General features: G+C 45.4%; 4 protein-coding genes across 8 annotated transcripts; 2 read left to right on the top strand and 2 right to left on the bottom strand.

Annotated features, from left to right (window-relative positions):
• Window positions 1–239: 239 nt before the first annotated feature.
• Window positions 240–6,124, top strand: gpaa1 (glycosylphosphatidylinositol anchor attachment 1). Of its 3 annotated transcripts, none has more exons than XM_010885350.3 (13): window positions 240–381; window positions 707–815; window positions 1,319–1,498; window positions 1,734–1,845; window positions 2,015–2,162; window positions 2,268–2,369; window positions 2,510–2,706; window positions 2,924–3,120; window positions 3,207–3,360; window positions 3,641–3,712; window positions 3,854–4,053; window positions 4,944–5,114; window positions 5,357–6,124. In XM_010885350.3, exons 2-13 carry the CDS (start codon window positions 742–744, stop codon window positions 5,598–5,600), a joined length of 1,851 nt encoding a protein of 616 aa, XP_010883652.2. In that variant the 5' UTR covers window positions 240–381; window positions 707–741; the 3' UTR covers window positions 5,601–6,124. The 3 variants fall into 3 exon arrangements, with proteins under 3 accessions (XP_010883652.2, XP_010883646.2, XP_010883660.2); XM_010885344.3 differs by having other exon boundaries at window positions 240–389; XM_010885358.4 differs by lacking the exon at window positions 240–381 and adding an exon at window positions 407–605.
• Window positions 6,121–13,940, bottom strand: LOC105019274 (SHANK-associated RH domain interacting protein). 2 transcript variants are annotated; one of them, XM_010885333.5, is made up of 9 exons: window positions 13,503–13,940; window positions 13,018–13,192; window positions 12,724–12,819; window positions 9,907–10,048; window positions 9,456–9,546; window positions 9,063–9,351; window positions 7,596–7,705; window positions 7,289–7,399; window positions 6,121–7,200 (listed from the first exon to the last, which is right to left on the bottom strand). In XM_010885333.5, exons 1-9 carry the CDS (start codon window positions 13,761–13,763, stop codon window positions 7,150–7,152), a joined length of 1,326 nt encoding a protein of 441 aa, XP_010883635.2. In that variant the 5' UTR covers window positions 13,764–13,940; the 3' UTR covers window positions 6,121–7,149. The 2 variants fall into 2 exon arrangements, with proteins under 2 accessions (XP_010883635.2, XP_019901071.2); XM_020045512.3 differs by having other exon boundaries at window positions 12,724–12,816.
• Window positions 13,941–14,884: 944 nt separating this feature from the next.
• LOC105019258 (alanine aminotransferase 1-like) lies at window positions 14,885–19,300 on the top strand. 2 transcript variants are annotated; one of them, XM_010885308.4, is made up of 12 exons: window positions 14,885–15,076; window positions 15,857–16,042; window positions 16,196–16,285; window positions 16,620–16,728; window positions 16,873–17,006; window positions 17,095–17,338; window positions 17,464–17,543; window positions 17,661–17,797; window positions 18,084–18,258; window positions 18,515–18,670; window positions 18,881–18,993; window positions 19,103–19,300. In XM_010885308.4, exons 2-12 carry the CDS (start codon window positions 15,932–15,934, stop codon window positions 19,191–19,193), a joined length of 1,440 nt encoding a protein of 479 aa, XP_010883610.2. In that variant the 5' UTR covers window positions 14,885–15,076; window positions 15,857–15,931; the 3' UTR covers window positions 19,194–19,300. The 2 variants fall into 2 exon arrangements, with proteins under 2 accessions (XP_010883610.2, XP_010883600.2); XM_010885298.3 differs by lacking the exon at window positions 14,885–15,076 and having other exon boundaries at window positions 15,770–16,042.
• On the bottom strand, window positions 19,276–27,320 carry dhx30 (DEAH (Asp-Glu-Ala-His) box helicase 30). The gene is made up of 20 exons (XM_034290341.1): window positions 27,131–27,320; window positions 26,776–26,903; window positions 26,554–26,664; window positions 26,199–26,365; window positions 25,998–26,106; window positions 25,721–25,870; window positions 25,366–25,518; window positions 24,791–25,261; window positions 24,213–24,596; window positions 24,023–24,098; window positions 23,829–23,933; window positions 23,442–23,617; window positions 22,823–23,029; window positions 22,609–22,690; window positions 22,244–22,437; window positions 21,855–22,014; window positions 21,224–21,381; window positions 21,040–21,140; window positions 20,489–20,628; window positions 19,276–20,189 (listed from the first exon to the last, which is right to left on the bottom strand). The coding sequence occupies exons 1-20, from the start codon at window positions 27,297–27,299 to the stop codon at window positions 19,927–19,929; spliced, it is 3,504 nt and encodes a 1,167-aa protein (XP_034146232.1). The 5' UTR covers window positions 27,300–27,320; the 3' UTR covers window positions 19,276–19,926.
• Between the last annotated feature and the right edge of the window lie 490 nt (window positions 27,321–27,810).

Here is a 27,810-nt window from a genome sequence, read left to right as displayed (position 1 = left end):
TATCAGTTGTAGTATAAACTCTAATACACGTTTAATGCCACAGTTAAAAACTCATATGCTTGTGAATTAAATAAAGTCAATATTGCGGTAAGACATTTTCGGGTAAAATATATCATGCGCTAGAATTCTTTAACGTTCCACTTCGGTGTGCTAGCTACACAACAATGCTCCAACAATGTAACTGAGACTTTTTTTTGCACCTCCAAATAAAAAAAATAGCCAAAAAGACGAGTAATGTGGCTCCAGGTAACCTGTGGAACCTTGCTTCATCACAAACGTGTGTCAAGGGTTGAAGGCTGAAGCGGAAGTTGGTCCGTCGTTACACCAGTTCGATAAGGAACAAGAAAAACCAATGAAACGATTAGAGTGGTGTTTAACCTGGTAAAATTGTGGGTGTTTATTTTATTTTTACGTAGACGTACTATCTTGCTATTAAATTCACGTTTTAAAACATATATACTATATACATTAGCAGAATAGTAAACTCTGATTTTGGGTGTGATGTGTATTTTCGGGAACCTATGCAGCTTAGCCAAGTAGCTAACTCTAGCTAGTAGTATCTACCAAATCTAACATAGTCATTCAATAATACCAGGCTATATCAGGTAACTAGCTAGCACGATTAGCACTAGGTGGCTACATACAATTGCAGGATGGGTTGACAAGAAGCTTTTGACATATTGTCTTGGTCTTTTTTCCACCGAAGGGTCCAACTGAACTAGTTTCAGTTGTACAAGCAACATGGGACTACTGTCAGACCCAAATCGAAGGCGAGCCCTGACCAACCTGCTCACCCGTCTCAATGCACCGATCTGGTGAGTCATTGTAGTAACTAATTTTGTTAGGGAATTGGCATGTAAAAGGTCACCGTATTGATCCACATCATTTATTTAATATGGTTACATTTGCATTTTGAATTGAACAATCAACACTGCCGTAAACACCTTGTTATAACTGACTTAGCAACACAGGACAGTTCATTAGATGCGTTCAAAATTGTGCAGTCCCTCAACACTTCAGGAAGTGTTGCCTTCCTCTACAGTGTAGTACACTAAACTGATATGACAACAGTGTGATTACTTGTGTGAAATGGCTGTTAGTAAGTTAGCGCTTAATCGGCATTGATAGCATTTCAGTCGGTCGCTCTGAGACCTTTTAAGTAGATGTTTCTCGTGCTTTACAAGAGCTGTGGCTTTTGTGGGGCGGTGGCAATGACGCTTCGCGGGTGACAACGCTATTTGTGTTCAGAGGATGGCTGTTTCGAGACCCGCGTGGGGCTGTCAGAAAGAGACCTATGGTCACTGATTTGTCTCCCCAGTGTTGTGTGCTACCTGGCAGGTGTGATGTGGTTCATGGGCTTGGCCTTTGAACCATTCACCCTGCGCACTTACATGTCCGAGAACGCCATGGGCTCCACCATGGTGGAGGAACATTTCCCAGCAGGAGAGAGGGCTCTGGCCACCGGCAGGGAGTTTGCTGCTCACAAGAAAAAAGTTGGGTGAGTCGGTCTGAAGCCTCTTTCCTTTTGCATGTCACTTAAGCCAGAAGTTCTCGTTTGTGTGACTTGACCACAGAAACGTGTTTGACCCTTACCTATCACTAACCCAGTCTTTAAGATTCAGTGATTACCTGATTGCCTATCACAATTCCAGCTTTAAGAATGATCTAGTGGGCCACTCGCCTCCCATAATATTTATTCTGTATTTTTAATTATCTTCCTTTCTTCCCTGTAGTGGAATGCCAGTGAATTGGCTGGTGAAGACAATGGAGTCTCGGGGGTTGGAAGTATTCACTCAGAGCTTCACCCGCAAGCTTCCCTTTCCCGATGAAAACAAAGAGAGATATGTAAGTGTGTTGACTGTGCTATGACAAAGATGTCTACACATCAAACATACCTTAACTATTTCATGTCAGGACACCCACACAGACACACACGCACTCATACAGACACATCCTTCCTCTAAACAGGCATCCATTTCAATGGTTTTCCTCACTCTGTTTCTGTTTGGGTCAGCTGGTGCGTGGCACTAATGTGTATGGAATCCTGCGGGCCCCCAGAGCATCTCGCACTGAAGCGCTGGTGCTGACCGCCCCGTGTAGTCAGGGCAACGCCAACAACCAGGCTGTGGGCCTCCTGCTGGGTCTTGCCCAGTACTTCAGGAGTCAGTATACCACTTACACTTACTCAGTCCACTGCAGAAGCACACAGTCACACACCCCTGGTTGGATTTCTTAAAATGATTGGTCAACGATCGGCCCTGTCTCAGGTCAGGTCTACTGGGCCAAGGACATCATCTTCCTCGTGAACGAGCACGATCTGATCGGCATGCAGGCCTGGCTGGAGGGATACCACCACACCAACACCACCGGTCAGTGCTCAGCACCTCAACGTGTCGGTGTAGCCCCGTAATTCAGGCCGGGACTCCAGCATGGTGCTTTGTCTTGTCTTGTGTCTGTACCATGAACCCCAATCCTGGCACCGCTCTGCCCACACTGGTTCCTTCCTCAGGTGGCGACTGGTCTCCGCTGCATGGTAGAGGTGGCTCCATCCAAGCATCCCTGTCTCTGGAGCTCAGCAGTGATGTCATCACCAGTCTGGACTTGGTCCTGGAGGGGCTCAACGGCCAGCTGCCAAACCTGGATCTGGCCAACCTCTTTCACGCCTTCTGCCAGAAGATAGGGGTCCTCTGTACCATCCAGGGCAAGGTAAGGTGCAGGTCTGAGTGGGCAAGGGCATAAGAGAGGCCTAATTATAGCACCTCACAATTGTTTTGCTTTGTGCCTTCCTCCGTGTCAGGTAAGGAGGAGCCTGTCTGGTCCCGATGTAATAACCCAGGACTAACATGCTGTTTATTGTGTCTCTAGCGCGGCAATAATGCGTAGAATGTTCCGGCTGAATGTGCTGTCTCCTGTCTCCACCCAGCTCCAGAGGAATGACTGGGAAAGTACGTCAGGCTACAGCCACTCCGCCCAGACCATGATGCTGATGGTGCTGAAGCAGGCCAGCGGACGGCCCTGGGGGGACCATGGCCTGTTCCTCAGATACCACATAGAGGCAGCCACCATCAGGGGGATAAACAGCTTCAGACAGTACAAGACCGACACCACCACCATCGGCAGGTCAGCCACCAATGTCCGCTTCGGAGTTCGATTTACAATTTTTTTTACCGTGAAAATTCCTCTTCTGAATGTTCCTCCTCCCCCAGGCTCCTGGAGGGTATGTACCGGAAGCTGAACAACCTCCTGGAGCGTCTGCACCAATCATACTTCTTCTACCTCATGCCCTCGCTCACCCGTTTTGTCTCCATTGGTTACTACATGCCGGCCTTCGGCCTGCTGGCCGTCATCCTGCTGCTGCGTGTATCCTTCCACCTCTCCGACCGAAGAGGCCTTGGTGTTGGTTTAACCAGGTAGTGCTGAGGTCAGAGTGCGTTTTCCCAAACGAGCCTCCGAGGAAGGGCGGCAGGGGCAGAATGTTCAGTTCTCTACACTCAAATGTGGTGGTAGTGAAAAGCCCTGATGTGGGTTAATGGCACGCTGGCGTAATTCATGTTCAGTTTTATTAAGTCACGAGTGTCGCGGTGTTGATGATGTTAGGCTGTGCTCTGGTGTCTGTCAGTGTCCTTAATGGCAGTAACAGGCCTTAGATCTGTGGGTGCAGCTTGGAGCTTCAGCACCTGGAACAGAGGATGGGCTGGCTGAGAGAGAGCAGGTCAGTGTTGGGGTGGAGTGTGTGAGAACGTGGCCATTTCGGGTGGAGGATCCACGTTTTTTACCTCTACTTAACAAATGCTAATGGTTGCTGTCGTTATATTTGACTCTGTCCTCATGTTTTCCTCTGTCCCCCAACCAGTCCCCCTCCAGCCCTGGGGTCTTGTCTATCCTGACTCCAGTAGTGATCAGTCATATGACGGGGGTAGCTCTGTACTGCCTGCCCGTCATGTCTCAGGAGATGGCCGTGCAGCACTTTCCTGTATCTGAGACAGAAGCTGTGGTCCTCACTGCTATAGCCATCTACACCGCAGGCCTGGCCCTGCCTCACAACACACACCGGTACACTCTTCCTCTGCCTCTATCTCTCTCACACACACACACACACACACACACACAAAGTAGCATCTATCACTTACTTAATTTGCACCTGCCAAGATGCTGTCAGGTATGTCACCATTTGAAGATACTGTCACACCAAACTGCTCTGTTTGAAACTAAAGTCATGACAGGCATTGTGCAGGGGTTGTTTTTTTTTTGTCCCCACACTGATTTTGGTCAAACAAAATATATAAAAAAAATTTAGTATACAAAATATACAGAGGGAGTTGCTTTAAAAAATGCCATAAAAAGACTTTATCCAAACTTCCCGTATGTCCAAAGGAGTTTACTACACCAGTCTTCTTTTGGCCTTTATTCAGAGAGCAACATTTCCCTTGCTAGCCATTGTGTTCATTAGGACATACATGTGTCACTCAGACTTTTCCTCCAGCATTGAGCACACAGAAATAGGCCTACATGCAAACAACAATAATAATGTAATGATTTAATAGTGGTCTGAATTGGTAATTTAATGTTAATTTACAGTCATTGTATTTATGTGCTGCTATGTCACATCAATTTGTATTAATTAGCAGAGTTATTTATATTCTGGCCTGTGTAATATTAGCTCAACAGATTTGGCCTGAGGACATTTCTAGTTGCCAACCTCTGGCTTAATGTTTGTTTTAAATGATTTAAATGGTTTGACCATCCAGATCTGTGCACACTTGTTTAAGAAGATCTGAAGTCAGTCGGATCCCAGTGTCTTAATCTTCTACACCTGCCTCTAACATGCCGGCACAATCAGAATGTGGACCAGAACAGGCCACATGGTTCTGGAAGTCTGTCTTCATTGACACGTATTGGGAGGTAACCTATCTGTCTAGAGAGTAAAAGTCTTCCTCCCCTAGGCTCCTTCAAGGAGAGGGCACTGAGCATGGCTGGAGGGTGCTGAAGCTGGTGGCCCTGCTCTACTTGGCTGTGTTACTGGGCTGCACTGCCCTCATCAACTTCTCCCTGGGCTTCATCCTGGCCCTGTCCCTGGTGCCCATCGCTGCCTTCATCACGCCGCACACACACAAGTAATACCCTCGCCCAAACACACATCTCCCTTTGTCTTGTGTGATCCCGGATGAGTCTTCTCAGGGTCGATGTTGTGCTCTCCTGTTTTACTATGAAAATAATGCGAAGTGAGCCAACTCTTTATCTGATTTGTGGTTAAGGTTTGAATTGGGTTTAGGCACTAAGGGTTGTGTTAATGCAGACGTCATGGTGTTCTCCCCACCAGGCCCCTGTAGTAATGTTTGACCCCCCCTCCCCCCAGGCCTCTGTCTGCAGCCATCATGGTGCTCCTAAGCCCTGGCTGCACTCTGCTCTACTGCGTCTTAATCTTCCAGGAGCTGCAGGAAACCCCCGTCTCCCTGCAAGACGGTTGGATGCTCTTCCTGTCAGTCATCTCGCAGGGCATTCTGGACCACTCCCTCTACGGTTCATTGGTATACCCACTCCTGGCTCTGCTGATCTACCCCTGCTGGCTGCTGCTCTGGAACATCCTCTTCTGGAAGTAGATGACCGGTGACCGCAGGGACAACGGCTCCCAAGTCTGCCAGCAAATGGCAACTACCTGGCGGTGTGGAGCAGGGCGAGACCTGCCTCTGTGGAGTTAACGCCATCAGTTATGAACTGGTGTGAAGTTGACTGACTTTGCAGGGGCGAGTGGTTTAGAGCATTGGGTGGGCCTTGTGGGGCCCAGTGCAGATTAAAATATTATTTTGGGTCAGGATTTTATGTGCATTTGTTTGGTTTGTTGTACCTTAAGTAATGCACAGGTTTCTTTTGGAACAATATTTTTTATTTTATTTTGGTTATTGAGGCCAAATGATGATTTATGAAACTGGATTACTGTACCACACTGGATTTGGAAGGGATAGAAATGTTGAGGCAACATTCTGGCAAACAAAGCCCTTGGCGAAACGTCCATAATCACATTTACCATGGGAGCTGGAAACTCGTTGATTAGATGCATTTTTTACTTTGTTTAACCTTTTGAACCATGTGGACACAGATGCTCAAATAAAGTGTTCAAACTTGATTCATAAGTTTTTATTCAGGTAACACCCTTTTATAGTGTTTCTGACAAAACATTCCATCACTATCACGGTTCAGAACAACATATGGTAAGTAGGTGAAATGCAACAAAAATCAACATTTTGTTACACACTGAATACAATATTATAAAAATAAGCCTTTTGAACCCTGTCCCCACAGACTTGTTTTCTAGCAACCAATTCCCGTTGCATCAAACAATATGGCACCAACCAATGACAGTCAAGACATGGGTCTTATTCACAAAGCTGTCCCAGAACGCTGATGCAGGATTAGTTCTCCCCTTATGTAGAATTACAATCTAAAATAGTGCTGATAATACACCTGTACTCCAACTGCTTAAAAACAGGCCCTGGTGTTAATCCACACTTACAGTATTTGTAGCAACTTTCACAGTTGAACAAAAATTATGTTTGCTCATATATCGCTCATAAAAACTTTAGGTCATCTGAGATTTCCAGTAAAAGAATGAAGACCACCTGCCCCTCAAAATAAATATTGGACAAGTCCACTCCAACACCCCCTATGTATAATAAATAATAGTGAAGTCTGCCACAAGGCAAATGTTGCTGACTGTCATGTCCAGAGATGAGTCAAAAGTCATTTAAAATACAGGTTCTTCCTACAGTGACCACCAGGTGGAGCTGTGTGCCACAGAGTCCTCCAGTCTAATCACAGTCTAATCAGTAGTGAGGCTGGGGTTTTTAAAGAAGCAGTACGTTAGTGTGTCAGATGTGTGTTCACTCTGTCCTCCAGGCTGTGGTGGATTATGGTGTGTGTGTGTTCACGGTCATACAGGCTGGGGTGGATTATGGTGTGTGTGTTCACTGTCATACAGGCTGGGGTGGATTATGGTGTGTGTGTGTGTGTGTTCACTGTCATACAGGCTGAGGTGGATTATGGCGTGTGTGTGTGTGTTCACTGTCATACATGCTGGGGCGGATTATGGTGTGTGTGTGTTCACTCTGCCATCCAGGTTGGGGTCTGTATAAAGTACAGGTGGGAAGGCAGTCAACTGCTCAAGGCACCGATCTCTCCCGCCTCCGGCCTTTTTCCTCTCTCCTGTAACAAAAGCAACGTTGTCCTTGACTACAGAAACAATCAGGTGATGTAGGATGTGCTACGTCTGACGTTGCCGTAGATACAGTACCTGTTGTATGCAGGTCTGCCTCCGCGTGTCAGGTCTGGCCATACTGCAGATCTCACATCCTGGTCGGGAAGGTTTGTTTATGAAGGTGCAGGAGGGACATGCCCATTCTGTCTGCAGATCAGTGGGACAGAGAGGATGTAAGACTCCGTTTTACTAAACGTTGTTCAGTACAGTCACTAGCAATACGGATGGTTTGGGTTTGTATTAGTTCAAGGACAGCGATAATGCTGTCAACTGGAAGACAATGAAACAGGACTTGCTTGATAACAAGAGTACAATGCATGAATAAGAAACATTGGTGTTGTACCAGAGTTTTGCTGGGTTTTTCAGGTTTATCAATTATCTGCAGAGTCTCCAGGTTGAGGGCGTCTCGGATGTCACTCATAGCCATCCTCTCAGCCCCGCCTCCAGGGCTCGCTACAAACAAATACAGCAGTGGTGTATTTAATATTGATTATACAGTTTTATTGATCATAAAATAAAATAAAAGGAGTAAGAATCAGTAGCTTTCTTCCCCAAGGTGTATCACTACATTCTCCCAGCCTTTGGCCTACAGAACAATTATGATGAAACATACAACAATGTACTGTTGCAAGGCCATACCTCCAAATATCATCAATCCTCTAAAAGGCTCCAATTCATTAAACCAGTCCTGCTTTGAGATTAAAGCACAGACATTTAACATGCCCACTCCAGTTTCATATCATGACCACATGTCTATTAGAACATGATAAATGGAGATCAGTGCCAATCAGCAGGTCTAGTGAGAGAACACCATGTACTGATGTAACATGGATTTTATCAAAATAAATGCCTAAAATGGATCTGAGAACATACCCAACGCTGGAGTCAGTAAAAGAGTGGTTGGAACTGAACATCAAGACCTATTAATGATGTCTAGACAGGTGGCCTAACGTCGTCTTTAAAAAGAAAACCACTAGACAAGAGAGACGATTTCAAAAATGGAGAGGAATAATAATGAAAATCAATAGCGAATGTATTTTGACATAAAGGAAAAACAAAAAGTACAGCCATTTTAGCCATTTTATGTGATGGTTAAGTTAGGGGTGTACCAAATTTTTCCACATAAGGACATGGTATTTCTGTTTATTTTAATTGCAGAAATAGTTTCAAACCTTATTTGGTATGGTTTGTTAAATTGGGCAACCTTTAACTTTTTCACATGACTGTAACGGAGACACAACAAAGACTAAGAACAGAATTCTGTTTATTAGAGGCTAATTTCTAAAATACGTGATGAAAGCCCTGCTGGGTGGGCACCCAAAAGTGAGTACACCCCTCACATTTACAAATTTTGTTTATATCTTTTCACGTGACAATACTGAAGAAATTACAGGTGGAGGAGCGCAAGGTCTCTAACATCCACCAGCTCCGTGATGTCATCATGGAGGAGTAGAAGAGGACTCTAGTGACACCCTGTGAAGCTCTGGTGAACTCCCAGCCCAAAAGGGTTAAGGCAGTGCTGGAAAATAATGGTGGCCACACAAAATATTGAAAATTTGGGCCCAATTTGGACATTTTCACTTAGGGGTGTACTCACTTTTGTTGCCAGCAGTTTAGACATTAATGGCTGTGTGTTGTGTTATTTTGAGGGGACAGCAAATGTACACTGTTATACAAGCTGTACACTCACTACTTTACATTGTAGCATAGTGTCATTTCTTCAATGTTGTCACATGAAAAATACAAAAACGTGAAATACAGTAATTCAGAACAGAAACCCTGTCGGATTAGAGTCTTGAACCATCCTTACCCTGGCTGTTGTAGCTGAGCCTGGAGGGCAGGGTGTTGTAGCCCCTCCAGTCCTGAGACACAGAACCGTTGCTCACAGGTGGTGGTGGTGGGGCTACCAGGCTGCCCTCCTGGTTTTGCTGGAACAGCTGACGGGTGAGGCGGGCATGGCGGGCAGAGACCAGGTAGAGGTAGGCCGTGTCCCCATCCTTTTGGACCCCATACGATGCCAGGGACCTGGGCTCTGTGCACAGGCACTGTCCGATTACCCAGCGCTGCACACAAGGGTGAAAGCCATACTCCAGAAACACCTGAAAGAGAGGCCTCACATTACCAGTAAGAAACATTGAAAGTTTCAATTGCCAGTGTAACACATTCTGTCAAACAAAGACGACAAAAGAAGGTTAAATTTAACCTGCTGTTTGAGTGCTGCGATTGTCATGTGGGGGAAGACTTTAACTGTGACGCAACAGGAAGAGGAAATGTCCTCCACTGCCACAGACAAACTGCGAAACAGACATGATAATTTGTTAGCATATATATGTCATTCTTTTGGACAACAAAGATGTTTTCCTGGATTTTTTTGCCACTGGTTATAAAAGGTGTCAGACCAAAACAGGTCCCTGAAAAACTTAATCAAAACCACTCGATTTCAAACATGAATTTCATGGCTAACTCCGGCCTCCTTAGAGCCCCTGCCCCAGCCAGAAATAAATGTGTGGATGAGAAGTCTCGAGCTCTCTGGAACACCCTCCACAGAGCAGGGCAAATAAGCAGACCCAGATGTTTAAAAACTATTTAGGAAGTGTGTCTCCCTCCTGAACGTCTTGGGTTCCACTCCCAAGCCATGTCCGGGCACTACTCACCTTATCTCTCCTTGGGGGTAATTCTTCTCAGACAGTTGGATAGTTAGCGCCACCTTGTGGCGAGCCAGTGTAGATGCAAGCTGAGCAGCATCCTGGATGCCACCTTCCTCGATTGCCCGAGCGAGTTCCAAACACAGCTCCTCTTCAGAGAGAAAACTAGTTCAATACTGACAGCACAGAAACATTTACACCATGTATACATGTGATCACGTAAGGGCGCTATCAAAAACCGCCACCAACATACACAAACGGTCCCGTCCGAGTGACTGCAAACGTGGTCACTCACCTTGGTCATTATGAAAACCCTTCAGCACATAGTTGGGTCCTCTATCTAAACCCTCCCTTGACCCACTGTAGTTTGACTGAAGGTCTGTGGATGAAGCGGTCAACCTGGCCAACCACTACAACACCCAGAACCTTGACAACCCAAAGATGTACAGTGGGGAGAACAAATATGTGATACACTGCCGATTTAGCAGGTTTTCCTACTTACAAAGCATGTAGAGGTCTGTAATTTGTATCATAGGTACACTTCAACTGTGAGAGACGGAATCTAAAACAAAAAAATCATACAATGTGATTTTCTGGATTTAAGTAATTAATTTTGCATTTTATTGCATGACATAAGTATTTGTTACATCAGAAAAGCAGAACTTAATATTTGGTATAGAAACCTTTGTTTGCAATTACAGAGATCATACGTTTCCTGTAGTTCTTGACCAGTTTTGCACACACTGCAGCAAGGATTTTGGCCCACTCCTCCATTTAGACCTTCTCCAGATCCTTGAGGTTTCGGGGCTGTCGCTGGGCAATACGGACTTTCAGCTCCCTCCAGATTTTGCAGAAAAGCATCCCCAAAGAATGATGTTTCCAACTCCATGCTTCACAGTTGGGATGATGTTCTTGGGGATGTACTCATCCTTCTTTTTCCTCCAAACACGGTAAGTGGAGTTTAGACAAAAAAGCTCTATTTTTGTCTCATCAGACCACATGACCTTCTCCCATTCCTCCTCTGGATTATCGAGATGGTCAGTGGCAAACTTCAGACGGGCCTGGACATGCGCTGGCTTGAGCAGGGGGACCTTGCGTGCCCTGCAGGATTTTAATCCATGACGGCGTAGTGTGTTACTAATGGTTTTCTTTGAGACTGTGGTCCCAGCTCTCTTCAGGTCATTGACCAGGTCCTGCCGTGTAGTTCTGGGCTGATCCCTCACCTTCCTCATGATCATTGATGCCCCACGAGGTGAGATCTTGCATAGAGCCCCAGACCGAGGGAGATTGACCGTCATCTTCAACTTCTTCCATTTTCTAATAATTGCACCAACAGTTGTTGCCTTCTCACCAAGCTGCTTGCCTATTGTCCTGTAGCCCATCCCAGCCTTGTGCAGGTCTACAATTTTATCCCTGATGTCCTTCCACAGCTCTCTGGTCTTGGCCATTGTGGAGAGGATGGAGTCTGTTTGAATGAGTGTGTGGACCGGTGTCTTTTATACAGGTAACGAGTTCAAACAGGTGCAGTTAATACAGGTAATGAGTGGAGAACAGGAGGGCTTCTTAAAGAAAAACTAACAGGTCTGTGAGACCCGGAATTCTTACTGGTTGGTTGGTGATCAAATACTTATTTCATGCAATAAAATGCCAATTAATTATAAAAAAATCATACAATGTGATTTTTGTTTTAGATTCCGTCACTCACAGCTGAAGAGTACCTATGATAAAAATGACAGACCTCTACATGCTTTGTAAGTCGGAAAACCTGCAAAATCGGCAGTGTATCAAATACTTGTCCTCCCCACTGCAAATACAAGGACACAGTTTGCGAACTTCAGCTCGCAACACGATCATCCCAAGAATAACTAGACAAGTCATCATATCAAGTGACATCTCTCAGTGAATGGCTGACTTCCTGAACAAGATGTTACACACGAAGATAGGTACATACAATAGACCAGTGGTATTCAAAACTTGCCCTCGAAGCCAGTTCCACTCCAATTTTTCCATTGACACCCCCTAAACAGGGATCCGGGACACCAGACCGGTGCAATTAATGATGAGGTAGAACAGAAAACCAACAGGCTCCGGCCCTCGTAGGGTAAGAGTTGAATATCCCTGCATTAGACTTATCAAAGCTCTGCACTGGAACTCTACAAGGATGCATCTCCATTACTCACTACACAACACCTGTACATCAAACTAGAACTGCTCGGGTTTGCAGATGACACCACTTGGGTCAGTCCCAACACTGACAGCAAACGGGCCTGTGTGCTGTGGAGAGCTTGACCGGCTGGATAGCTGGTGCAGTCCAAACATCAGACAATACCGTGAAGGTGGCGGCGAGGAAACGTTCCCCAACTCTCTCTTTCTACATCAAGAGCCCCATTGTTACTCCAAATGAATCGTTCAAAATCTCCTCCAGTAGGCAAAGGCCAGATGGGCAGTACAGGTCAATCGTTTCCCGCAGGCTGTGGGCCTCATCAACAGGCCGTCTATGTTCACAAAATCAATCCAACCCGTAAACTACATAGCTGCACACTACAGCATCACACAAATGTAATCTCCCTGCTCACAGATATACTACACTGATACCGTAAATCCATGCACTTCATATATAAATCGCTCATATCACATTATCTTACATGCTCACCAACAACCTGAATATATTTGTCATTAAACTTTTGTCGATTCGGTGCATCATCTAATCCACGACTGTCAACAGTAGCACCATGATATCAAGTATAATTCAGAGTGGGCGTGAGCGTGCATAGCGGACCGAGGACATAGTGAAGGAACGGACGACCTGCCGAAGACTGTGCTCACCAGTCAGTGGTAAGGAGGCAGTGACCCGTGGCTCTACAGTGGTGGCTGCTGTCTTCTGCTGTCGGTCCTCTAGAGGCGGGGAACTGTTTGCAGCTACTACAGAAAGAAAACGACAGACTGGTCAATTGGGAGACGTGTGTCCACTTGTTAACCCGCCGTTTTATTGGTCATAGTACGGTGTCCTAAGGGGTCCCTTTTAAGGCAAGACAGAAACGCTTGCAAGTAAGTACATTACAAGAGGAAAACACTGCCATGCTCTCTATAGTAGGGAGACAGACCATGGTGCCCTCTGACCTCTGTGTGCCTCTCTTAGCGAAGACATCACGACAGTGGCCCACTGCTCAGCTTCTCTGTCACAGCGAAAGTTGAAGCGGATGCAGTCGTGGGGGGGTGTCACCAGACGCATCTCGTGAAGACGTGGTGACTTCACCTCATACTGCACAGAGCGCAGATCAAACTCTGCTATGAACTGGGAGAGGGTGCATGATTTGATTAGACTTTTTTTTTTTTATGTAAATAATATGTACGATTTGAATATCCCAGACTGTAAACCCTTGTGGCAGTTAATGTACTTGCTTTGATGTTTACTATTTTGCTTGAAAGACATAAGTCGCTATTAACATCACAAGACCATTTCCCAACAATGGAATTACTGTATAATTAGATTCAACAACATTCCAACTCAGAATGACAAAAACAGTATTTCTTTGCCTAGCATTGCATCATATACTGATGAAATCAGCCTAATTAGGTAGCAATCTTTACAGAGCAGTACTTACCACACTACGGCCGCTTCCGCTACTGTCCCTTAGTGCTAACCGAAATTCTCCAGCCTTGCTGGGGTCCATGCTAAGCTGAAGACGGAGAGCCTCATCGCCTGTCCCAGGAAGACAAAGTGGTCGAATTCCAGAATGGCAAACCGAAACTCGTACTGACATCAAAACGGTATTACAGCTAGCCAGCGCGGGCCCTCCACCATGTACAGACTGGGATGGTGCTGGCACAGGCGTTTGAGCCCAACCACCCGAGCTCAGTGCCATCTCCCACAACAACAATTGGGAACCACAGTTCTATCAACCCCAAAAAGCTAAATGTGACGTCAAAAGCCTACTTGAGAGTAAAGATATGTAGTTTCATTATAGCTGTCTCTCTAAAAATGCCCGCACTAGCTACCTAGTTAAAAACGGAACGTCAAAAAAAATATAAAAACAGGAAGTAGTGTGGTACGTCCTTTATTTACCTCCGATGGAACACGGAGTTCATCAATATGGTCCGACAGTAAAAAAGTGAGCATTTGAATATCTGTTTCAACGTGAATATTATTTTCTAGTTGTATGATAATGCTCTCTCATTATCAATGCGCCTATGATTAATCATGAGGTATGGATGAAAAACCATGAATATTTGGTTTTTCTAAAGAAAAATACAATTACCTATTCGTTCCCAAATAATTCCCAAACATACCACTATGCACATCTACTAACCCATGGTGCTTTGTCATATTATATTTTATAAGTTTGTAAAACATGTCATACGCCTGAATTCCCTACTTTTGTAGAAGACCCTATGGTCCTTTGCCAACACCTCATTCCCGTTGCCCACTATTGTTCGGCCTGCATATTCCAAGTGCCAATCCGTAATATACTATACCATCCATATTGGGCCAAATCTTATATTTACTGTTTGGTTGCATTTCCTTTGCATGCAATACGGCCTCACCCCCTGACTTGGCCCCCTACTAGGGCTATACTGCAGCCATTTTCTATTGTTTGAGTTTTGTTTATATTTCATCTTCAGCAAATAAAAATTGTGTTCTGCTGGATTTATTTGTCTGAAACTACGTATAAAAAGTTTCATCATTTCTAAATCGTGAAACCAATATGTACGAAAGTACCAAAAAATTTAATAAAAATATAATATACATTTTAACGTTATAGTAATTGTTTGATTTGAAATTCAGACTTTTGGAGTATAGGATCAAATGAATAAACAAGATGTTCACTGTCCCATCAATTGAAAACATTGCAAAATAATTGCAAAGACAATGTTTTACATTTTCAGCAATATTTTTTTTTAGCAGTTGAATACCAAATGTTACCATATTTCTCTGCATAAGTAAACCATGGACATTTGTTCTGTTGGTCTTGGGACATTTTTGAGCCATTCTAGACACCTTCGTTATGCATAATATATGACTCATTTGTTGATGAGTAGAACATCAACTTCTACCAAGCTGTTAAGGGCAATGGTCACTGATGTCTTGTGGGATTACATGGATTAAAGCCACCACAGAAGGAAGGAAACTTTAGATCAAACTACATAAAACTGGACTTTTCCACCAGACTGTCCTCAGGTCAGTCTAAAAATCCATGGACTAACATATTAAAATATGTGACCAATTTCATGTTTTGGTTTGCAATCATTACTACAATACTTCTTAACAAGAATTTTAACCATCTTTCAAAAAAAAAATTTGCAATCTGTAGCGCAGTTTTTAGATGAATGTCTTTTTTTTTTATTAGGCTTATAAAAATAGGGGTCTATGATATCCTAATCCTGCACTACTTGCAGATCCAGAATAGGGTTTCATTCTTGGGACCACCCATATGCTCAAACCCCATGCATGCATGGCTGGAAGTTGCTTTTTGTAAAAGCATCTGCTTAATGCCATTTGTTATGGTGGGACTAAGGATTCATTAGTCCAAGTAGGGCCTATTAGGGCCAAATATGACAAAGAAAAATGGACCATGGAGAAATGAGAGGGTGTGAGAATAAGTAATTAACACTGAATGCTAATTATTGCCATCTTGTCTCTGTCTGTATGCACTAGATCAGTGGTTCTCAAATGTTTTACACCGCATACCACCTCAGAAGATATTTCACTGAATAATTATCCATTAAAGGGAGCACCGTACCATAGTTTGAGAACCACTGCACTAGATAATGAGTCTGGGCATGTCTTAACAGAACTGTTTTGGGGGTGTTAATGAATGCACATGCCAATAACTTATTAACAGAAGTTGACTGTCCATAAAATCAACAGAAAATTTAAGAGGTGTTCTGTGACATACTGTATATTCCAGCTGTAGATCTGTCAGAGAGGCAACACATTCACTACCTCTCGCCTCCTCAGCAACAGCAGGAGAAAACATCCAACATTACTTTAGATACTGTCCTGTCTAAGAGGACCGGATATTGTGAGAATAGAATGTCTTTTCTGAGCGTGAGAGAGATCAGCCCCAAGGTGCGGAGCATTAATCCAACAGAGCTGGAACCCTTGGTGAAACGAGCTGCACAGATCAAAACAGAGCTCACACAGGTAAGATCTCTTCAAACATATTTGACCCACAGAGCTACCTTCATACTCAAGTCGCATGTATCACTATACTGTGTCTATACTGACTGTACATTTATTTGTACATGCATAAAGTGTTCATTGGCTTTATAATACACAATATGTAATGTTTCACAGGGAGTGAGGAAGTCTTATAAGGATGTGATAGATGTCTGCTGGGGAGACCCACACAGAGGAGGGGTCAAACCCTTGACCTTTGTCCGACAGGTAAAACTCTTCTGACCTTTGTTTCTATATGTACCCACTGCTAACCTGGATACATACAGAAACAGTTGAGTAGTTAACTGCTCCTCTTAAACCCTCAGTTTTTGGAAAATCCTGCTTTCACTATAACTTTTTCAGATGTCTCCACAAAGATAGTAAAACCTGAAAGTTCAGTCCCCACAAGTTATTAAATAAGCTATTTCTGCCTTAAAGGTTAGATTCCTTTTAAATCTCACATTTGGGGTTAGTGTTAGAATTGGGGTTCATTTTATGGTTATGGTTTGGAGTCTGGCCCCCAAAGAAATAGAAAAACAAAACGTGTTTGTGTGACTGCCAGGTTCTTGCAGCCTGCATGTACCCTCAGCTGATCCACAGTGACAAACTGCCAGTCGATGTTAGACGGAGGGCCCAAAGGCTGCTGGATGTATGTGATGGGGAGAGTGTTGGTAAGGAGAAATGCATTCGGGCCGGTTGTGAACTAGGTCTGCAAGTGTTAACTAGTGACTGTAGTAAGGCTGACATTGGATGCCATGAGATGATTTACCTGGATTTCTATTTGACATGCATTCCTATTCTTTCTTCTTTTTCAGGCTCCTACACAGCCACTGCTGGAATCCCTTACATACGGTCTAATCTGGCCAGGTTCATCTCTCGACGAGACGGTGGTGTGCCGTCATCCCCTGAAAATATCTTCCTGTCGTCTGGTTCTCAGATTTCACTAACGGTCAGACTCAAGTTCGGCACCATCACAGTCAATCTCATCACCAATCGTCTCTTAACTAATCTCTCCACGATCTGCTCTCTGCTTTTAGCATGTGTTGAAGCTGTTGATCCACAATCAGGCCTCACTCCCAATAGGTGTCCTGACCCCTATGTCCACCTACTCGACATTTAAAATGGCAGTGGAGGGGCTTGGTGGAGCTGTTATTCCCTACTACCTAGAGGAGGAGCGTGGTTGGGAACTGCGGGTGGAGGAGTTACGTAGAGTGCTAAGGGAGTTTAAGGATGTCTGCAATCCAGTCGCCCTGTATGTCATCAACCCGGGCAACCCTACTGGTAATGGGCCAGTCCGGTTCCACGACGGCCCGTCAACCCACTGAATATCTGAAGAATGTGAAGCATACATTTTTCAAAGACAATTTACCATTTGGCAGTAATTATTATTATCTTGTTGTAACAAGGTCATGTTCAAAGCCGAACGTCAATTGAAGAGGTGATCCGATTTGCTGCTGAGGAAAGGCTCTTCCTCATGGCTGATGAGGTGACCTTTCAGTTTACTGTCCGGGTAAATCAGTTCTCATCGTTAACAGACTCTTTAGTTCTCTATGTTAACGTTTCATTGTTTTCTGTATTCCCCTCTGTTCCATTTGATCCACAGGTGTATCAGGACAGTATTTTTGGGGAAGACACTGAGTTCGTCTCCTATAAAAAGGTTCTGTCTGAGATGGGACCTCCTCTCTCACACCAAGTGGAGCTAGCCTCCTTCCATTCAGTATCCAAAGGCTTTATGGGAGAGTAAGTAGAACGGCACCGGCTATATAAAGCAATATACAGTTGCGCATACTGTAGCACATTGTAGCATACTGTAGCATACTGTAATCTACAGAACTCTGGATCTCATTACCTCATTAACTATTAAGCCTATTACAGTTGCCGTGTAACAAAATCCAATCCAATCCATCCATTATGTTTAATATATTTAGGTCTAATACAACAGAGCGAAACCTTCGGCATTCTCAAGTATTGCGGTGGCGACATCAGGCTGTTTGGTATGCTTTTTATGACTGGGGAGTTTGTCCAGGTGTGGGCTACGAGGGGGGTATGTAGAGCTGGTGAACCTTGACCCTGAAGTTAAGAAGTACATCTACAACATATTCTTGACTGACTCCTCTCCGGCTGTGACTGGTCAGCTCGCCCTGGACCTCATGGTTAATCCTCCCAGACCAGGTGACCCCTCTTACCCGGTTTATGCCCAGGTGAGACCCATTAAGATAAGTTACTAAATAATCCATGACAAGGTAAGGCCTAATAGACTGCATATGTGTCACAATAATACCATGTAAGAATTGGTCAAACGGAGTATGACAATAGTTCTCTGGAAGTTGATGCCTCAAAGAAATAGTTCATCAAAATAATACTACTTACGTTTATTTCTGTTCCTATTAACAACAGTACCTCAATATCCAATACAGCACATTCATATCTAAACCCTGAACCCCTCCTTTCCAATAGGAGATCAAAACTATCAAGGCCATGCTGGTCCATAACATGAGTCGAGTCCTGGAGGTCCTGAACAACATCCCAGGTATCAGCTGTCAGCCAATTACAGGAGGAGCCTTCATACTGCCCCGATTACATCTACCCCAAGGAGCCGTCCGCAAGGCTGAGGTTAGTCACAGGGCGTATATTACACTGTAAAACGTATATTACATTACACTGTAAAACGTATATTACCCTGTAAACCGCACTTTGAAACACTGGGGTTGTCTCACGGCCATTTCCCAAAATATTTATACCATAAAAACAAGAGACTCAAAATCCAACACCTAATTCATCTGGAAAAATCTTCCAACACAAGTGTTCCTTTGTGGGTTACAGGAACTGGGAATGCAGCCAGACCTGTGGTATTGTAAACTACTCCTTGAGGAGGCAGGAGTGTGTGTGGGCCCAGGTTGTGAGTATGGACAGAAGGAAGGCACCTACCACATCAGGTACACTAACCTCTGACTGACCTCTGACTGATCTCTGACCCCCTGGAGAGTAACCTACAACCCTGGCATTGCAACAGAGCGTTACAGGTCCTCTTTTCTCTCTCTGCAGACTGCGTGTCCTGACCCCAGTGGACACCATGGAAGAAGTACTACGACGCCTGAAGAACTTCCACCTGAACTTCCTCAAAGAGTTTTCCTGAAAACTTGCTTCACTTAACTTTATTATAAACCAGTAATTAAGAATATGTTTGACTTGGCAGACAGTATGGAGAATACAAAAACCAACAAGTAACCTTGTTTATAACATTTATATCGTCAGACATACCATATTTAAACCATTATTATTAACAATAAATATATGTCAACAATTTTATGCATTCATTCTTTTGTCACTGAAGATCTATGACAAGGCATATTGACAGTTCATCCGTAAAGCTGACTTCACTAGATAAAGTTCAGCTTCCATTCAACTTCTGCTTTTAAGAGTTAATTAGAGTGGAATTCTGACTAACTATTATCATGCAGAGATACAACCAGCAGTATTCACAGTGGCACAGATCCATTAAGCAAGAGTCCACACCTAGATTAAATAGAAGTTCAAGCGCTGAACTTTCTGAGCATGCCGAATTTTCCCAAACTCCTTGAATTGCAATTCCGGCTTAAATTAACAATATTTCCACATGTGGAATTTTAGTATTATTAATTGGCTGATCCTTACTAATGACCCGACAGGAGTTCACATGACCAGCCGGAACTCAGCAGGATCGGACAATTGATTTGGAAGAACAACTTAACTACTTTAAATGGTGGAAGCCTTTAATGGCAATAACCATGACACAGTTAAGTCCTTTAACCACCAACTAGAACCAGAGTTTTTCCAAATATAAAGAATTACAGTGAAGTGCTTTGACATCCCAGTATTCCAGTGCCACATCAGTCTACCTCAGAATCACTCTGGTCACTGTTTGTCTGGGGGTCTGCATTAGACTCCGTGTTGTTCAGCAGTTCCACCAACAGGCAGATGAGCTTGCTGTCCTGTGCAATGTGATTGGCTGAGCCGTGAGGTCGCAGGTTGCGGTACAACATCGTCTGAATGGAGGACCGTAGCTCCCACAGGAGCTCCCAGGTCTGGACAGACAGCTCACAGCGCACCAGAGACCTCCCTGGGAACGCCACCTCCACACGGTCACCTTTCACTGAGGAGGTGAGGTGGGAGAAAGAGTTAACGACAGAAAGCAGGGCTCTTACCTTTTCAATTGACGCGCTTCTCTAGTAGCTTTCAGCACACTTGTACCAAATTTCAAGATGATGGGATTGATCTGCACAATCCCACGGACACCGGAGTTGGTAACACTACTGAGGCACTCAGTGACACATCTCTAGGGTCACTGCCAACGTTTGTGCAGTAATTGGTGAATGGTGATCTCTCCACAGCACAAATCCCTTTTTAACTACTGCTCGGCTATTCATAAAGTGTTAGGAAATTGAAAGGCACCTCTCTCGGTGATGTCACAGTCTGTGAACAGCAGCAGAGCGAGGGGGTGGACTGCTGACGAGTCTCGGATAAACACGTTACCACTGGACTTGATGGCACTGAAGAAGGTCAGCCAGCGACTGGGGAACTGCTCCTTTCCCCTGGAATAAGACAAGAAGGGCTTAATGCACACACAGACGGTAGCAAGACAAAGCATGTGAACCCTTTGGAATTACCTGGATTCCTGCATAAACTGGTCATAAAATTTCCCAACAACAGACAAACACAGTCCGCTTAAACTAATCACACACCGACGGACACGTTTTCATGTGTTTGTGTAAACATTCAAAGTGCGGGGTGGAGATAAGACCTTCTAGGTTCATGACTCCGGTACCCTTACAGAAAACCCCCGTCTCCCCTATCCTTTAACCCTGAAATAGTTTTTCAATTAAAAAAACAAAATGATCCATTCTATTTTTGTGTGTGTGACGAGCCAATTTTCCTTACTGAGCCAAATGTCATGTAGTACAGTAGATGTAGTACAGTAATACAAGTCCCACACAGACACACACCTATTGATGGATGAGCGGTGTATGAGCACTGGACCACTCTGTGTGCGGAAGCACAGGCTGTTAGGACGGAAGCGTCCTTTGGTCACTGCTCCTCTTCTCACCTGGGCCACAGAGACAGCAGTCAGGATGCAGTATGTATCTCAACCCACAGGAACACGGGCAAAAGGTTTGTTTGAGACGGTACCTGTATGAGGTTGGGGTAGAGTCCGGCCAGCAGCACAGCCTTCACCAGCTCATCTTGGTGGCTGTGTTGGTTGTAGAGGGAGGAGGCTCTCTGGCAGTCGGCTGAACGCACCACCAATCCAGCCTCAAGGAGATTCTCACTGAACTGGGCGATTAGGCCTTGAACACACATCAGACATCGGAAGTTCATAAACAGCATGAACGTATGAACAGGACAGCTTGAATCTTCAATCCAACTGGTTGATTCTACCACTCGTCTAAATCAAAACCAAATATGGATTCCGTGTTGTGTCTCACTGATCACATGCCTAACCCGCCTTGCAACTGGCCAGAATGCTGCTGCAGACAGGAAGTAGAGCTGTGTAAACACCGACAGGGCTATGAATTGGAGCGGTAGGAGAGTAGGGGGTGGCATTTAACAACTGGATTTCATTTGATATCGCAACACTGGGGAAGGTATAAGGGGGTCAATATTTTTCTAAAAATAAAACCACCACAGCCATAGTATGTGTAAGAGCAAAGCCGTTGCTAACAAAGGACAAATAATGAATGAGAAGGTCTAATTTATGGGGCCATAAAGAGTTAATCATAGACCTCCGAGTACCCAGTTTATGAGTGTGTTGTTCTCTCACCGTTAATGAAGCGCAGGCCCATTCGAGAGAGTGAGTATCTTTCTGTGTAGTTCTGGATGGTCTCTCGGTCCCTCTCGTGCTGAAGGCTCCTCCAGCCCAGAACAGCTCTACTGAACACCAGGTAATCACTGTAGCTGGAGCCTCCAAGGGCCTCCTTAGCCTGGAGGGACGGGGGGGGTGTAAATGAATGGAAGAGTTGTTACTGTGTGTGTGTGTGAAATCAATCATCTATCCACAGTAAGAAGTGTTTCGCCAAACGCATGACTTAGGTCAAAAAGTAAATACTGAAATAGCGCTGGGTCACAAACACTGGGTCAGTACATCACATTGTCCAAGCCCAATTTAAACAACGACTGCTCATGTGGATGTAGACTGAGCAGGAGTCGGACCTTGGTGACCAGGGCTCTGTTCTGCATGCTGTTGTGGAAGGGATCTCTGGTCAGACAGGCAGTGACTGACAGCAGAGGTAAGACACAGCGGAACATAGCAGCCAGCACCAGAACCTTCCCCAGGCGCGGATCACAGGAGAGGACGGCTACCCTCTCCCCCAATGGGGTCAGGGCCTCAGTTTTGTCCAGAACGCCTGCGGGAGAAGATTCAGCACTACTAGAATCAAAACCATAACCAGCAACTACAACACACATTAATATGACCTCAAACTACCTTGATAAGAATTAACACCCTATTTGCTCAATCCCAACAGCCGGGATACAAGATTTATTTTCCTCAGGTGAAAACAGATGTTTAGGCTCACCAATCTCTTGTAGGTTGCGGACCGCGTCTGTCACAGCCTCACGCTCCGGGCTGTCCAAGACCTGGGACAGGAAATCCACTGCCTGGAGAGATCCGCCAAGAGAATATCAATAAATGTGAAAAGTTTTTTTATCCCCTCACCTGACCTCACCTTTAACAGACCTCACCTTTAACAGACCTCACCTTTAACAGACCTCACCTTTAACAGACCTCACCTTTAACTTAGGGCTGTGGATCTTGGCCTGCACCACCAGGCTCTCAAGAGGGGTGCGTAAAATCTCAGGCACAGGGAAGGTGTTCATGGATTCCAGCTGTTTCCGTGGGAACAGGTGATAGGCATGTCCGGGCTGACATCGGCCCGCCCTACCCCGGCGCTGCGTGACGTTGGAGCGGGAGATCCAGACGGTGTCTAGGCAGGAAACCTGGGGACCAGCGGGGAAACGGTTAATGACATACTGCTAGCTCAGGATGAGAAGCTACATGGACACGCCTGCTGCACAAACTGATGATGTATGTTGACAGTCGTCCTAGTAAGTACTGCCTAGTTAGTTACCAAAAGAAGTTTGTCCACAAGCCAGAATAAAGGAGCTGGTATGAGTTACTAAGACTGACTGAACCAAATCCAGTCTCCAACATTTGTTGGTCATCATACCACGCATGTCTCCCCTGAGTAAGGACTGATGGGAAAGTTAGCATCTGATAATAACACGAGCATAGCCATTTAATGTACATATAATAAATGCTACGTTTCATGAAAAATACAATGACAAAGCATCTAGTGTCATAAGGCAGCTTCCATTCAACTAATCAGTGTCAGAAGGGGTGAACACAGACCTTGGTACGTGCATCATAGTGCTGCTCCTTCTGAGAACCCGCATCCACTACATGAACAATGTCATCAATAGTGATGGAGGTCTCAGCAATGTTGGTAGCTAGGACAATCTTCCTACGGCCCACAGGGGGGCGCTGAAACACAGTCTGCTGGTCGCTCACTGACATACTAGAATGTACTGGGAACAGAGAGGAAGAACAGAGACATTAATTCACACAGGATAGTACTGGACTGACACACAGAGACAGAATCTCCTAATGCAGTTTGAATTTGGGCCAGAATATTTGCCTAACTGTGACCTGACCAGGAAGAATACATCGTTGTGAACAGGCAAGCAAGTCTGAAACTAAAGACAACTAACATCATAGGCCTCTTATTCCTGTCCTTACGTGGCAGGATCATTGGAGAGCCTGAGAGGAAGGATGGTTTCTGCTCTAATCTCTGCTGCACGGCCTTAATGTCCTGCCAGCCTGGGAGGAAACACAGCACGGCACCTGGAGAAGGGAATCGCCAACCAACCGTCAGTCAGATAGGAGCTGAACAGACATGGTGAGATGAAGTAGAACTACGAAGCGTTAGTTACCTGGGTCTCCATGTCTGTGAATGTGCTCTATCACATTGGCTACTAAGTCCAGGTCTGGTGTGGCTTCATTCCCCTCCTTAACACAAAGCCACATATGAGGGTTATATTAAACATGTACTACAACTGTCAAAGCTAAACATTCAAATCTACAGTACAGGACTGAAACAGTCCAGCCCTCAGACTAACTCACCCGTCCCTTGAAGTCCGTCCTGTTTGGAGGTGGAGGAGGTCTCCCCATCTCCGCCAGAACATCCTCCAGGTACAGGTCCCTGACCGGGTGCATGAACCCAGGCACGCTGACCACAGGGCAGCCCCCAAAGTACTGGGCAAGCCTCTGGTTGTCCCCTGTGGCGCTCATCAGCACCACACGGAGGTGGGGGTTGTCCCGGATGGCAGGTTTCAGCAGGGCCAGCAGCAGGTCTGTGTTGACGTCCCTCTCGTGGACCTCGTCCACCACCACATGGCTGATACCCCTCAGGGAGGCATTGCTCTGAAGCTTCCTCAACAACACCCCCACTGTCAGGAAGAGCAGGGCCCCCCCACTGTGCTCCGGTGGACGGCTCTCCAGACGCACCTACTCAGGAGGATTGAGATGGGAGAATGAGTGACAGCGGAGGTGTCCAATTAACACGTGGAGCTACAATAGAGGGAGTCACAGCTCAAAGGTCAAATGAATAAAGGATAATGGTTAGTGGGGAGTTACTGTGTTGCTGATGAGGAACACTGGTGACAATATCATTAGTTAACAGCAGGCTCCCTTTAACTCACCTGATATCCTACAGAGTGTCTGAGGGAGGGGCCCATCTCGTTAGCAACACGGTGGGCCACCGACACGGCACTGATCCTCCGAGGCTGGGTCACCAGAATGTTACACTCCGCCCCTTGCCCGCCCCTCACCCGCCCCTCCAACAGGAAGCGAGGGATACGCGTCGTCTTTCCGCACCCAGTCTCCCCGGCGATCACGACGACCTGGGAAGACTCCACCGCCGACAGCACACGTTCCTGATGGGCGTCGACTGGGAGTTCCACTCCCAGGCCAGGCCCCGCCCTCTCCCACTCTTCCCGTATGTCAGCGCTCAGCTGCTCAGCCTGCTGGGTAGAGAGGGGCCGGTACAGCTTGCCTGTAATGGCATCTGTGATGAGGTCCTCTTCCTCCTCTTTGTCCTGTTGGTTTAATCTCTGTTGGCTTATCTCCTCCTCTTCCTCCCACAGTTTCTGCATCTCTTTGGCCACTGGGTACTGGGCAAGTCAAGACAACACGTCAACGTGGCAGAAGACTACGTTCCTGGACAGTGACACCAGATACAGCGTCGACTTCAGTGTGATGATTCAGGATTACTGACCTGTGTGAGGTATTCTCTGACGTCCTGCTCCAGGTACTCCGGTATCTCCAGGGGATAGGGCTTTCTGTCTCTCTCTCCTGCCTCACGCATCTCCTCCTTGTGGTACTTTACATGTGTCAGAGGCTGGTTGTTCTCATCGAGCAGCTTCATTTCCTGGAGAGTGTACAGAAGGTTGGTGATGTTTATTATGCACCAATCATAATCATTATTATTATTAACTTTTTTAAATCATGGTCTGTTGTGACAATGGTTCCGCTGGAGTCTACCCACTGGCGTCAGGCATTAAAGAAATGTTCCCCTTAGCGATTTGATCCTCTGCGGTTTCCGTGGAGAATCTTTCCTCTGCGGCACTCACCTTCAGTTTGAGACAGGCCAGTGCAGCCGCTTTCCTCTCGGCGCCCATTCTGCGATGACTAGCGGCCACAAACGTCAGGTCTTCCGGCCAGCGCATGGTCAGCTCACAGTGCTTCACCTTACCGCCGACCGTCTTGTACTGAACCAGCTCCTGCACAGAAGAGTAGAAGAGAGATTGAGTTGGGTGACACTTTTGCACCATGACTTGTTGATTGTTAGACAGGATGTGCATTGTTATATTATAGGCTGTATTACTGAGCAGGTTGGACTTAGGAGACCTTGAAATTGTTGGAGGAAGTGGCCATCTGGACGACCCTGTTCAGCAGAGCTTTAGGATTTGTGAACATGGAGAGAGCCTGGGACAGCTCAGTACTGTCCTCGGTTGCCCTGTAAACATAAAGATGTCCATCACAGTTAAAACCACTGGTCCAGAAGTTGACGAATATACATTGCAGATAGTAATACGTTTACGGTAATACCATGACGGTCTGTGAGGTTCCGACTGTTCATTCTGGAGGTCTCCTCTAAACACTTGGACATCTTCTGTCCAGCGAGACTCCTCTGGGTCATCCAAGGATGACAGCGGTCCAACTCGCCCTCGCCCAGCTCTGGCCACCTGATTGTCTGGTCTTAGCACACCCAACTCCTGAAGAGATGGAGATCAATCAAATGTATTTATAAAGCCCTTTTGACAACAGCAGTTGTCACAAAGTGCTTTTACAAAAAGAGGGAGGGGTGGGCAAGATGTGGGGAAAAAGAACCATATGGAATGGGTTAGACATTAACCAATACAATGCTCCATTGCTTCTAGAAAGGCCAGGCCATTCCTCTCACCCTCAGTTTGTGACAGGCAGCAGCTGCAGCATATCGTTCAGCATCAATCTTCCTGGTAGCTGTGCCTTCCAGCTCCATCTTGCTGGGCCAGAGGAGTGTGACAGTGGCTCTCTGGTGACAGACATATAGCGAAAGTTAACCCATCATTAGAGTTTTGGAAGAGGTCTTAGGTCTGTCAAACGAGATGTGTTACAAGAGTCCTAGTTGTGCCTTGTCTCTGACCTTGACTCCAGCATCTTCTGTGCAGTGATACTGGATGTGTTGGGAAAGGTCAGATAACCCAAGCGCCCGGGATATGGTGGTAAATAACAGGTTCTTAGGTTCAGGGTACTGTTTCAGAAGGTCATTACCTGTTATAATATGAATGATGAAAGATGGAGGTCAAATTCCCTAGTAATAACGAGTTACTTAAACAACTTCGCAAGCTGTCATTGCCAAACAACTAAAAGAGACATGTAATGAATTAGCTAATGACAACGCTGAACTTTTGCTCTGAGATAACTACTCATGTCTCAAGAGTCAAGGTGCTTTGCTCAGGCTTTAGGCTTGGCACCGATTAACAGCCTTTCTCACTCACCCCGTCTTTTCTGAGCCGCTGACGCTGCAGTGTCTGGATGCCTCCTGGCTTTTGTTTTGTACCACTGGACCCGATTATAATTTAGTCCAATTAGACTCCCAGTATCTAAAGACTTCCCAAGGTTGCACAACGCTCCGAGCCGCACGAGTACTGCCCCGGGTAGCGCCATGTTTGAACAAACGCCGGCTGCTTTACACTTCCTTGGTGACAACAACGAAATAGGAAATCTTTAATGACACGTGCATACATCGCCACCTTCTGGCGTGGAATGTAAACGAGGCTTAAAATGCTTATCGTGTTTACTCAGTCATTTATACTGACAGAAGCAGAGAAACCTGCATTCCACTGCCGTTTAGCTGAAGCAAGGTCGGTCTTGGTGGTCTTTGAATGGGAGAGCTGATTTAATAAATGGACACATTTTCTTCATATACATTTCAACAGCATATTTGTGGTTATCATGATTCCAAACGTTGAATAGGTACAAAAAACTCTTTCCAAAGTTTAGAAATCGCCTTATCAATTCTTTTATATGGATCCACAGGAATTTTATAAAGCATAACATAACATACATTTTCCCTAAAGATTACTTTTTTTGCTAATCTTTTCAAGTAATCTTTCACCACAATTTTTTTTTTAATCTATTCAATCTTTAGAAATACTTTTCTATTCAATGTTTGGAA

This window comes from Esox lucius, chromosome 3 (assembly GCF_011004845.1).
Source record: "Esox lucius isolate fEsoLuc1 chromosome 3, fEsoLuc1.pri, whole genome shotgun sequence".
Lineage (NCBI taxonomy): Eukaryota > Metazoa > Chordata > Actinopteri > Esociformes > Esocidae > Esox > Esox lucius.
Note: the sequence above shows the minus strand (reverse complement) of the source record. Positions and strands in the feature narration are given on the sequence as shown.

What these genes read in the sequence shown, in the direction of transcription:
- gpaa1 (XM_010885350.3), top strand. Translation starts at nt 742, where the DNA reads ATGGGACTACTGTCAGACCCAAATCGAAGGCGAGCCCTGACCAACCTG. An exon ending in TCTGTACCATCCAGGGCAAG is followed by an intron (nt 2,707 to 2,923) that starts GTAAGGTGCAGG and finishes GTCTCCACCCAG; the next exon opens with CTCCAGAGGAATGACTGGGA. An exon ending in GACACCACCACCATCGGCAG is followed by an intron (nt 3,121 to 3,206) that starts GTCAGCCACCAA and finishes CTCCTCCCCCAG; the next exon opens with GCTCCTGGAGGGTATGTACC.
- LOC105019274 (XM_010885333.5), bottom strand. Translation starts at nt 13,763, where the DNA reads ATGGCACTGAGCTCGGGTGGTTGGGCTCAAACGCCTGTGCCAGCACCA. An exon ending in GCGGAAGCGGCCGTAGTGTG is followed by an intron (nt 13,193 to 13,502) that starts GTAAGTACTGCT and finishes ACCCTCTCCCAG; the next exon opens with TTCATAGCAGAGTTTGATCT. An exon ending in TCGCAGCACTCAAACAGCAG is followed by an intron (nt 9,352 to 9,455) that starts GTTAAATTTAAC and finishes CCTCTCTTTCAG; the next exon opens with GTGTTTCTGGAGTATGGCTT.
- LOC105019258 (XM_010885308.4), top strand. Translation starts at nt 15,932, where the DNA reads ATGTCTTTTCTGAGCGTGAGAGAGATCAGCCCCAAGGTGCGGAGCATT. An exon ending in TCAAAACAGAGCTCACACAG is followed by an intron (nt 16,043 to 16,195) that starts GTAAGATCTCTT and finishes AATGTTTCACAG; the next exon opens with GGAGTGAGGAAGTCTTATAA. An exon ending in GAAGGCACCTACCACATCAG is followed by an intron (nt 18,994 to 19,102) that starts GTACACTAACCT and finishes CTCTCTCTGCAG; the next exon opens with ACTGCGTGTCCTGACCCCAG.
- dhx30 (XM_034290341.1), bottom strand. Translation starts at nt 27,299, where the DNA reads ATGGCGCTACCCGGGGCAGTACTCGTGCGGCTCGGAGCGTTGTGCAAC. An exon ending in TGGCCTGTCTCAAACTGAAG is followed by an intron (nt 25,519 to 25,720) that starts GTGAGTGCCGCA and finishes TACACTCTCCAG; the next exon opens with GAAATGAAGCTGCTCGATGA. An exon ending in CCGCAACCTACAAGAGATTG is followed by an intron (nt 22,438 to 22,608) that starts GTGAGCCTAAAC and finishes CTTCTCCCGCAG; the next exon opens with GCGTTCTGGACAAAACTGAG.